The sequence below is a fragment of the Panthera uncia genome, chromosome A2 (assembly GCF_023721935.1).
Source record: "Panthera uncia isolate 11264 chromosome A2, Puncia_PCG_1.0, whole genome shotgun sequence".
Lineage (NCBI taxonomy): Eukaryota > Metazoa > Chordata > Mammalia > Carnivora > Felidae > Panthera > Panthera uncia.
The window spans coordinates 48,603,182-48,615,813 of NC_064816.1; the positions used below are offsets into that span (position 1 = coordinate 48,603,182).

A 12,632-nucleotide genomic window follows, 5' to 3' on the forward strand; every position below is an offset into this window, starting at 1 on the left:
TTTGCCTTCCTAGAACTTTATATAAATGTTCATTCAAGATGCTACCCTTTTAGTTTCGCTTTTGTTGTAGCACAATGTTGTTGACATTCCCCCCATGTGGCTTCGTATGTCAAGGGTTAATTCTTTTTTATTATTAAGTACTGTTCCACTGTATATGGATATATCATAATGTGTTTATGGATATTTAGGTTGTTTTCAGTTTAGGATAATATGAATAAGCTGCTATAGCATTTGTCCATAATACTCTTGAAATTGTTTAATACAATTCATGGATTTTGTTTTTTGGAAATTATATCCCAATAAATCTGACTTCCTATCTCTGTGTGGATATATGCTTTCATTTCTCTTGGATAAATAGTTAGGAGTAGAATGACTGGGTTGTATGGAGGTATATAACCTTAAAACAAACTGCTAAACTGTTTACCTAAGTGGTTGTATCATTTTGCTTTCTCACCAGCAATGCATAAGATTTCCATTTGCTCCACATCCTGGCCAGGAGTTTGGTATTATCCTTTTTTTTTTTTTTTTTTTCCCCCCTGCCATTAAAATAAGTATATAGTATTATTTCATTTAAAATTATATCTTCCTGGGGTGCTTAGGTGGCTCAGTAAGTTAAGCATCTGACTTTGGCTCAGGTCATGATCTCACAGTTTGTGGGTTTGAGCCCCGCATCGGACTCTGTGCTGACAGCTGGGAGCCTGCAGCCTGCTTTGGATTCTGTGTCTCCCTCACTCTCTGCCCCTTCCCACTCACATTCTGTATCTCTCTCTCTCAAAAATAAATGTTAAAAAAAATTTTTTTTAATTATACTTTCCTAAAGATTAATGACTAATAAGATTAACCTATATTTTCATGTGGTTACTTGACACTTAAATATTTATTTCGCTGAAGAATGTTTCAGTCTTTTACCCTTTAAAAAAAATATATATATGGCATATGCCTTACTATTGAATTTCAAGAGTTCTTTACATAATATAGATACTAGTATTTTGTCAAATATAAATTTTACAGTATTTTCTCACAATCTGTGGCTTGAGTTTTCATTTTCATATTTGCCTTTTAAAGAGTAAGCACTAAATTCTACTGAAATATAACATATCATATTTCCTTTTAGCTTTCTCTTTCACAATTCATACTATTTGTGAAAGATGATGTCAACTGTGACTATAAAGTTTTATTTATTTCATTCAAATCTGTATACTATTTACTCTTATTCCTTCACACTGTTGACGACCTACAGTACAATAAAAAATGTGAGAAAGAACATATCTACCTTGCTCCCAATCAGAAGAAAAGTATTTAATATTTCATCATTAAATATGATGTTAGTTGTAGGTTTCTTATAGATATTCTTTACCAGATTGAAGAAATTCTATTTTGGTAAGAGTTTTTATATTAATGGGTGTTCAATTTTGTCAAACACTTATTCTGCATCTATTTTGAGAACCATATAGTGTTTTTTTAGTCACTTAATACAGTGAATTACAATGATTAATTTTCTAAAATTAAATCAATCTTGCACTGTTAGGATAAATCCCACTTGGTTATGATGTATTATCTTGTATATGTATTGCCAGACGTAATTTACTAAAATTTTGTTAAGGATTTTTGCATCCATGTTCAATGAAGAATATTGGTCAGAACTTTTTTTTTTAATGTTTATTTATTTTTGAGAGAGAAAGAGACAGAGACAGAGCACGAGCGGGGAAGGAGCAGAGAGAGAGAAGGGGGCACAGAATCTGAAGCAGGCTCCAGGCTCTGAGCCGTCAGCACAGAGTCCGACAGGGGGCTCGAATTCACGGACCATGAGATCATGACCTGAGCCAAAGTTGGACACTTAACTGACTGAGCCACCCAGGTGCTCCATGAACTTTTATTATACCATCTTTGGTTTTTAGTTTCATGGAAACTTCAGCCTCATAAAATGAGGTAAGAAGTATTCCTTCCATTTCAATTTTCTAGCAGAATATGTCTAAAACTGATTATTATTTCCTTCCTTATATATTTCATAGAATTCACCAGTGAACCCACTTGGACCTGGGATTTCTTCAGGAATTGCAAATTCAATTTGTCTATTATTTCTTCTTAAATAAAGTTTAGTAATTTGTGTCTTTCAAGGGAGTTGTCCATTTCATTTATTTTTTAAAAAATAGATACAGAGATTTATTTTAGGGCTAAATGCATTAACTTAACATGACATGCCTAGTAAAGATACAAATTTCTATTGTATGTAAACTTTTTTTTAGATATTAAATAGGGAGCAATAGTTATATCTTTTCTGGCATAGTTGTTAGATATTATCTTTTTAATGGTTTAAATTACTTTCTCTCCAAGCAAATTTGCTGGTTTCCTTATTTTTACAGGCCTTATTTTTAGCAATTCAGTGGTCACTTGATATTCTCTATCCTCTGCCTCAAGAAAAATCACGTTGGCTTCCCAAATATTAAGGAAGCTCCTATCACACTTATCTAACAACAGAAAAACACTGACTTTTGTTGTTCAGTTTAAGGTCCATGAATATTCTAGCCTCCTTTTCCTGCTCTGGGAAGGCACAGGCCATCACACCTGTATCTAATGCCTGTGTACTGCATCTCTCCTCCCAAACAGATCACTCCCGAACCTATACATTCAAAGCTTAAGAAGGAAGGGGAAAAAAAAAAAGAAAAAGGAAAAGAAAAAAATCCTCTTAGCACAACTAAAACACATCATGTGTGGAATATCATTCCATACTTATTAACTACCTTTTGTCAGGTACTTAAATTTAAATTTAAACTAAAAAACAACCAACCAAAAATAACAGCTACCAAACTGACAAAATGTGAATGTGCTAGCCCTGGAAAAGATACATACAAAAGCCTAATAAGGAAAAGGAAGCAAGCTGGAAGTTGGTAACAACTGATAAAGTGAAAACTACTTTTGGCACAAATTTGCAAGTTACAGAACTGCTGAAATTCTTCACAGAAGTGTTGCAGTGAGTGGCCTGAGGACAGAATGGAAAGTCAGGAATGTTTCCATTTTAACTCCATTTTATTTTCACAGAGATGTTTTGAGAGCAGCTAATTAATATTTACAAAGTACTTAGTGATAAGCTCAAAGAAGAATGTTAGAAATCAAAAAGCAGGCACATAGAGTTACAAGAAAGGTCACAGAGTAAACAACTAAAATTCAGTTAAGTAATATAGAAGAAAAGTTTACATCAAACATTACTGTAAAAACTGATTTTAAAAAGTTACTTAAGAAAAATTACTTAAGATTAACCTGAAACCCAACTTCTCTATAAATAAAGAAAATGCCACACAACTTACGATATTTACTGTGAATTTCATCTATTTCCTTTTCTGTTTGGTCCTTTGTAAAAACCATTATCTAAAATAATCCAAAAGATCTTAATTAAAAATTCAAAAAGTGACAAAAACTGGAGTACTACAAACTTTAAAATAGGGGAAAATAATCTCTTATATCTGTTTCATATAAACCTAGGAAGAATAACTCCTGTGTACCTCCTTTGAATATCATAATTAGTATACCTTTACTCATCACTGTTTTCTCATCTGTAGAAAATGCAACACTAATATTCATATTAACACTAACATGAAGAATTAATACAATGATCAATTAAATTTCCCACTTTTGGTATTTAATTTTTCACCTTCATTAATACAACAGGTAACATGTGAAACTACAAGACTGAAGAAGTATTTACAGATCATTAATAAGGCAGATTTTCTTGTTTGACTTCTCCCTTTTCCAACCTAACCTCTCCAAGTATTACTGGAAAGGTAATAAATAAAGAAAATATAACACTCAATATGTTAAATTTCTACTTCCACTTTTGAAAATCTTAGACTTAAGAGATCAGAAATCTACTTACATGACTCATTACAGTTTCCATCTTACAGTTAGCACATAGGTAATAATAAAATCAATGAAAATCTCATTTTTTTTCTACTATCTGATTATAAACTTACTTCCCTAAGGTCGGTGCTTTCCTTACAAACACATTACCGATGGTCTAGGAAAAAAGTCTACTTGGGAGAGCCCATAACACTTCCTCCAGTGTCATAGGGACACAATGACTATTTTCTTCTTTGGTATCCTTTCCTCAAGTTTTGGACCATCAAGCTAGAGGAAGGCAATAGTGAAGAATTTTAGGTGTCTGATTCCCTCAACAAGCTTAATAGATACTCAGTCCTCATTAAGTCTTATAATTACTTAATTTCTCCATCAGCATAATCACAGAATTACAGAATGCCAAGCTGAAGGGGGATATCTTAGAGATCATATAGTTTAACCCCCAAGTTTTACAGACAAAGATCCTAAGGGCCACAGATGTTAAAGAGCTTATCAAATGCAACCAGCAGAGAAAGGACTGATATCAAGGCCACCAGATGTACAGGCATATGCTTTTTCCACAGGACTATAATTCATTAATAAACTCCACTTTGGATTGTACTTAGCCCTAGAAGACTCCTAACTGTGATAGAATTTTGTGCTCAAAATCAGCTACAAGAAAATCATAATACACTAAATGGAAATGTGTTCCAGGACATTTCCTACTGAACAGATTTAATTTTACTGGGCATTCAATTTTTCTATCCATCATTTCTACCCAGACAATGAAATAGACCATCAACATACGCTTTCATTGAGTTTACTAGCTTCAAGACGCATCCTAGTCTTCTCCATGTTTTCAATTTCTTGAACTATTTCAGCAGCTGTTAAAATAAGGACATACAGGCAGTGTTAATTACATGGTTTTGATCATTGTACAACTCTAAAGCTAGATGATGGGAATGTGTGAACTACCTGTTCACAGTACCTGTTGTTAATTTTCCTCTAAGTCCAAAGTTATTGCAAAATAAAAGATTAAAAGGAGTAAAACACTGAACTCTTACACATGCAGAACAATTTAAGACATAACTGTAAGAGTACAGTAAAGTCATTTTGCTCTTTCCTTTAAAAATATAGGTATAAATAGCAGTCCCAATGGAATATGAAAATTAATTTGTTAGTGGAATCCAATTCTTAGCAGATATCTATTCAAACTCCAATGTACTAAATATAAATTTACATTTTTAGACTCAGAGCATTAAGACCCATGGAGCAATATGAAAAGATCTAACATACATGGAACAGAAATCCCAAAAGAAGAAGAAAGGGAAGAGAAAAATATTTGAAGATCTAATGGTCAGAATTTGCCAAATATAATAAAAGACATCAAACCACAAAGGCAAGAAACTCAAAGAATATTAAGCAGAATGCAAAAACAAAACAAAAATACAACATTAACACAGACACACAGAGAAAATCTGCGTGAGCCAAAGAAAAAGAGTATATTACATAAAGAAAAATCAAGCATTATATCATGGCTTCTCATTAGAAACTATTCAAGCCAGGGGCGACTGAGTGGCTCAGTGAGTTAAGCATCCGACTTTGGCTCAGGTCATGATCTCGCGGTTCATGAGTTCGAGCCCTGAGTCAGGCTCTGTGCTGACAGCTCAGAGCCTGGAGCCTGCTTCGGATTCTGTATCTCCTTCTCTCTCTGCCCCTTCCATGCTCATGCTCTGTCTCTCTCTCTCTCAATAAATAAATGTCAAAAAAAATTAAAAAAAAAAAGAAAGAAACTATTCAAGCCAGAAGACAATGGAGTGATGAATTAAAGTATGGGGGAAAAAACCATGCCAATCCGGAATTCTATACCAATGGAAGTATTTTTCAAAAGTGAAGGAGGAATAAAGATTTTCTGAGACTAACAAAAACTGAGAGAATATGTTATTAGCAGACTTGTACTATAAAAAGTGTTAAAGGAAGTTCTTCAAGCAGAAGAAATATGAAACCAGAAACTTATCTCTTCCTAGAAGAGAAAATGAAGAGTGATAGAAATGGTAAAAATGAAGGTAAGTACAAATATTTTTCTTATTTTTAACTATTCTAAAAGATAACTGACCATTCAAAACAACAACATATTGTGTTAATACCATAGGTAAAAGTACAAAACTCATGACAACAACAACACAAAGAATTAGGGATTTAAGGTATACTGTTGTAAGGTTCTTACACTGTAAGTGAAGCAGTACATCATTTGAAAGTAGACTGTAACTAACAGGTGCTTATTACAAATCCTATGTCAACCACTAAAACTTTTGGAAAAATAAGGTAAAATAAGCCCAAAGTAGAAATAAAATGTATTAATAAAAAATACTCAACCCAAAAGAGAGCAAATAAATGGAATAAAAAGCAGAAGGAACAAGCAGAAAATAACACCAACTGTATCAATAAGTACATTAAGTGTAAGTGATTTAAAAGCATCAATAAGAGATACAGAATGTAGACTCGATTAAAACAAGCAAGACCAAACTATATGCTTTCAGCAAGGAACCCATTTTATTTATTGTGAGAGAGAGAGAACACAGGCATGCATGCCAGCGGATAAGGGGCAGAAAAAGAGGGACAGAGAGAACCCTGCACTGCCAGCGAGGAGCCCGGTGCTGGAGCTCGAACCCACAGACCATGAAATTATGACCTGAGATGAAATCAACAGTCGGACATTTAACCAGCTGAGCCACCCAGATGCCCCAGAATGCATTTTAAATAAAAGACATAGATAGGTCCAAGATAAAGGAATGGAAAGACATGTATCATGTAAATACTAAAGGGAAGAAACTTGCAATAGCTATACTAAAAAGGCACAACAGACTTCAGAATAATGAATGTTATCAGGGATAAAGAGGGAAATTGTATAATGATAAAAGACTCAATTCAATAAGAAAACCTAACAATCTTAAATGTGTCTGCACCTAGAACAGAAATTAAAAATACATGAATGAGAACTTGCAGTTCCAAAGAAGATGGACTAGACTCATTTCTCTTCTGATTTCTCATACTCTCCCTCAGTAATTATCACTAAAACCCTTGAATGTAAGGTAACAAGTATAAGAGAACTCTGAAGGGTAGAAGGAGAAAGATGGGACTGGCTAAGGGCTTCAGAAGTTAAGGGACAACACAATGGTGAGGTCTTTGGGCTTCCTTTTTATCTTCTGTAAATCCCAGACTGGACTCTGGTGAAGCCTGCAACCCAGAACGAACACACACACACACACACACACACACACACACACACACACCCAAGGAACCATTTTTCTAGCAAAGGACTATGAAAGGAGGAGACCAAAAAACTTTATGACAATATCTGACCTACTCCAGCTAAACACTGCTGATGCTTCCTGCCCACTACAGTACAATCAGAGAGTAAGTGTGGAGTATGGATTCCACCCCTCCCCCTTCTCCCCCAGCAGTAACAGGAGCACTGGGAAAGGCTTTCCTCTCCCAGCAACACAGGGCCAGTGTGGACCAAATGAGAAACCTAGACCTCAGCCAGCAGTAGCAGATAGGACCCTCACCCTCTAACTAGTGATTGGAGCAAGGATCTCAAAGAGACAAAACCTGGAGAACAGTATCCTTTAAACCTGCACAGGAAATCCTAAATACATTCTTGGCCAACTCACATGTGAAATATTCTAAAAATTAATTTTAGAGGCCAAAAGGTTTGGGAAGTGGAGCACAGTATGAAACACCAGATTCTCAGAGGGCCCTTTAGGTAGTAATTAAAGGAAGCAGACCAGGACAACGCTGCAAGGGCTCTGAAAACTACACTGTCATTAGAACCACGGTCCACAGAAGTAGGTCCGGATCTGCATGTTAAACGTAAACAGGGTGAGTGCCTGTTAAAGGAGAATATTTTTAAAAGAACTAGAATCTCCTATTATAGTCAAAATGTCTAGGACACAATAAAAACACTTGTCAACTAAGAAGCAGGAAAATCATAACTTCAATGAGAAAAGACACTCAACAGATACTAACACTGAGATGACTCCAATCGTGAAACTATCTGGTAAGAATTTTAAAGGTACCATCATACAAATGCTTCAACAAGTAATCAGGAGCTCTCTTGAAACAAAAGAAAACAAACCTGCTACTGTATGTAATATTTTTATGACAGCCAGTGGTCCATTATAAAAATTTATCTTCTTAGTTTAAATGTTACATTTATTAATTTCTTATACTTGCAAGGGACAACTAAAAAACAACAATTAGAAATAAAGGAAAACAAATGAACCCTACTGTATTTCAGTAAAACACCAAGCCACACACTGAAGAAAGATAAAAAGGAAATTATGAACACAATATCTGACTACATACCCTCAGTCTGGGAAATGGAGGCGGGGAAAGCAACTGTGGGGAGAGAGAACTAAAAAATATTCTGAATTCTTTCTTATAGGTAGGTCTGTTTTGCAGTGGTGTAGTAGTACAGATGAAGCAATTCTGAAACTATTTTAGATGTACTACAGAATTGGGACAAATTACTAAATGTGCTGATGCTATTGAAGGGAGGATTCTTCTTGTGGGAAAAAAATGGGAAGTATAAATATGGACAGAGAAAGGTATAGAACTCTGTGGGGTTGGACTGCAATCAGTATGCTCTCATGATTTCTAATGTATGTAAGTATAAATGGATTTACATTTATATATACACATACAGTATACAGGCATATAAGCATGTCATGTATATGTACATACCCATGTATGCACATCTATATGCATGCATATATTCCTGAGCTCAATCTGCTACAAGAACCTAGAAGCAAAGGCACCAGTAGCAACGTGGAAGGAGTGACGTTAGAAAATCATCATTTTGCGGGGCGCCTGGGTGGCTCAGTCGGTTGAGCGTCCGACTTCAGCTCAGGTCACGATCTCACGGACTGTGAGTTCGAGCCCCGCGTCGGGCTCTGGGCTGATGGCTCAGAGCCTGGAGCCTGCCTCCGGTTCTGTGTCTCCCTCTCTCTCTGCCCCTCCCCCGTTCATGCTCTGTCTCTCTCTGTCTCAAAAATAAATAAACATTAAAAAAATTTTTTTTGAAAAAGAAAATCATCATTTTGCAACTATCACAGAAAAGATTAGTTCATGTAAAAATTACCTAAGAATAGTAATGTAGGGGTGAAATTTTAATGAGGTATAGGATATTTACATGGTGTTAAAGTGTCTCTACAGATATCCAATTAGTAGCAAGGGGAAAACTATATAATCTCCCAGTATCGAGGGAGAAACTGAGAAGATGATTAAACCAGCCATCACAAATGAGAGGCACAAAGATGTCAAACACCCTGGATGTGATATCCTGACAAGGGACAAAAAACATCACATATAGTACTCTGGCCAGGAATGCACAGCCTTGATGTAATTATAAGGATACATCACACAAAGCCAAAGTGAGAAATACTCTGTTTTGGGGGGGGGGAAACAACAACAACAAAGCCTGTATTCTTTGCCAATGTCATAAAAGACAAAGGCAGACTGAGGAATTGTTCTAGATAGAAAGAGACGGAAAAGATGGCACAACTAAATGCAGTATGTGATCCAAAACTGCACCATGTACTAGAAGAAAAAAAAAAAAAAAAGAAGAAATCTATTAGCAATCATTACTGGGTCCACTGCTGAAAATAGAACAGAGATGATAGAATGGATAAAAGTATTGTTAACAAAGCTAAATTTACTGAAATTAATAGCTGTAATTTCATAATAAAAGAGAATATCCTTTTTCTTAGGAAATACATAGTAAGTACTTAGAGGTAAAGAATCAAGATTATACAACTTATTCTTAGATGGTTTAAGGAAAAAATAGAAGTATATAAGTATGTTACACACATGTATTTTTATACAGAGAGAGAGTAATAGCAATTCATAAAGGAAATAAGGCAAAATGATGATAGATGAATCCATATAAAGGGTACAGATGTTTTTTTTATGATAATTATTTCCAAATAAAGTAGTTTTAACTACTTTATAAACACAAAATTAAAGCTTTTTCAAGGAACCTAAGTGGCTCAGTCAGTTAAGCGTCCACCCCTTGCTTTTGGCTCAGGTCAGGATCTCATGGTTCATGAGATCGAGTCCCAAGTTTGATTCCACACTGACAGCACAGAGCCTGCTTGGAATTTTCTCTCTCCCTCTCTGCCCCTCCCCCACCTACACTTTTTGTCTCTCTCAAAATAAAAAAATTAAAAAAAAAAAAAAAAGGCTTTTTCAGACAAGAGCTGAAAAGAATTTGTAACTAGCACATCTGCACTCTTTACAAGACATATTAAATAGTTTTTCAGGCCAAAAGAAAATGACATCAGATGGAAACCTTGATCTAAGCAAGGAGATGAAAAATACTGGAAACAGTAATGTGTAGGCACATATAGACTTTCTTTTTCATTTTTATTTTCTTTAAAAGAAAATTCACAATTTAAAAAAAAAAGAGTAAAAAGGAATTATGGAGGTTGTAACACATATAGAAGAAAAATCTATGACAATAATGAAACGAAAGATGGAAGTCATAAGATACTTCTATGTTCTACATGAAGTAGTTAGTATATTATTGGAAGGGAGACAGTGATAAGCTTAAGATATATATGGTAAGCACTAGAATAATCACTAAAAGAAGTAAACAGATATACCTAATAACCAAATGAGGAAACAGAAAACTAAAAAATAATCCAAAAAAAGGAAGACAAAACAAAGAATGAATAGGACAAATAGAAAAGAAAAGCAAGATGATAGCCTTGAACTCAACCAAATAGGTTAAATGAAATGAAAATGGTTTAAGTTCTATAACTTAATGGTGTATCTTGTCAAATTACATTTGAAAAGCAAATACAGGGGCACCTGGGTGGCTCAGTCAGTCAAGCATCCGACTCTTGATTTTGGCTCAGGTCATGAGATCTCACCATTCATGAGATCAAGCCCCATGTGAGGCTCTGCGCTGACAGTGCAGAACCTTCCTGGGATTCTCTCTCTCCCTTTCTCTCTGTCCCTTTCCTTCTCATGCTCTTGCTCATTCTTTCTCTGTCTCTCAAAATAAATAAATAAACTTGAAGAAAAAAGGAAACCAAAACCATATACCGCTTTCAAAGAAGTTTAAATATAATAACACAATGGGTTTAAAGAGAAGAAGAGTGAAGTAAGATAGAGTGGCTATATTCATCCATACCAGATAAAGTAGATTTTGAGACGAAGAATATTACCAGAGACAAAGACAAACATTTCATAATAATAAGTAGTAGTAGGTCAACTTATCTAGAAGACATAACAATACTAAATGCACACACACTTAACTATTGAGATTCAAAATATAAGGAAAACTGAAATTATTGAAAGGAAAAATGGAAAATCTATAAATATAGTTGGAGATTTCAATAATCCTTTCAGGAATTGATAGCACCAGCGAATATAGGATCAGCAAGGATGCAGAAGAACTGAATGTTACTATCAAGCAAGTTTACAGAACATTTAAGGAAAAAAAAAAAAAGCAAAATATTCAAGTGTTTATGGAACATTTACCAGGAAATCCTAATGTTGAGTTATAAAACAAGTCTCAGGGGGCGCCTGGGTGGCTCAGTCGGTTAAGCGGCCGACTTCGGCTCAGGTCATGATCTCACAGTCAGTGAGTTCAAGCCCCGCATCGGGCTCTGTGCTGACAGCTCAGAGCCTGGAGCCTGTTTCAGATTCTGTGTCTCCCTCTCTCTGACCCTCCCCTGTTCATGCTCTGTCTCTCTCTGTCTCAAAAATAAATAAACGTTAAAAAATAAATAAATAAATAAATAAATAAATAAATAAATAAAAAATAAAACAAGTCTCAGTAAATGTAAAAGGTCTGAAATGATACAGAACTGGTTAAATAGAATCAAAGTAAAATGAATAATAAAAGATTTCTGGGAAATGCCCATATATTTGGAAATTGGAAATACTTCTATATAACCCACTATTCAAATAAGAAATGGCAACAAAGATTAGAAAATATTTTAGGAGGACCTGGGTGGCTCAGTGAGTTAAGCGTCCAACTTCGGCTCAGATCACGATCTCGCAGTTTGTGAGTTTGAGCCCTGCACCAGGCTCTGTGCTGACAACTCAGAGCCTGGAGCCTGCTTCAGATTCTGTGTCTCCCCCTCTCTCTGCCCCTCCCCTGCTCATGCTCTGTCTCTCTCTGTCTCTCAATAATAAATAAACGCTAAAAAATATTTTAAAAAAAGAAAGAAAATATTTTAACTGAATGCAAATGAAAATACAATGTATCAACATTTGTGGGTGTAAGTAAAATAGGAAAATTTTGAAAGAAGAACAATCTGAAATAATTATCTAAGCTTCCACCATAATAAGCTACAGAGATAAGACCAAATTAAACCTAAAGTAATTAGAAAGAAGAAAATAATGATAGGAGGAAAATTCAATAGAATGGAAAATATGCAATAAGTTGAGGAAAAAAAATGAAACTGAAAGCCAGTTCTTTGGAAAAAATCAATAAAATTGATATCTTATAGGTAAACCCAATCAAGGGAAAAAAGAGAGAAGACATATTTCTAGTATCAAAAACAAAAGACAGTACATTACCACAGATCCCACAGACATTAAAAGACAATGAAAGAAATATTCTTAAAAAAAATGCTGACAGCAAATTGTAAATTCAAGAACTTAGATGAAATGGACACAGTCCTTGCTAAAGATAAAAGGTTGCTTTAATATTCAAAAATCAACATAATACAAATCAAAACCACAATGACACACCACTTCACATGGCTAGGGTGGCCAAAACAGGA

General features: G+C 34.9%; 1 protein-coding gene across 4 annotated transcripts in view; it reads right to left on the reverse strand.

Moving 5' to 3' along the window:
- The window catches only part of RAD18 (RAD18 E3 ubiquitin protein ligase), a 103,508-nt gene that overhangs the window by 47,102 nt on the left and 43,774 nt on the right, over positions 1–12,632 (reverse strand). For all 4 annotated transcript variants that reach the window (XR_007459916.1, XR_007459915.1, XR_007459914.1 and 1 more), the window contains exons 8-9: positions 4,639–4,715; positions 3,306–3,366 (exon numbers count right to left, since the gene is read on the reverse strand). Coding sequence is in view for 1 of the 4 variants with exons in the window: in XM_049640932.1 (XP_049496889.1) it covers positions 3,306–3,366; positions 4,639–4,715 (138 nt within the window). In the remaining 3 variants the exon portion in view is untranslated. The remainder of the gene's footprint in view (positions 1–3,305; positions 3,367–4,638; positions 4,716–12,632) is intronic.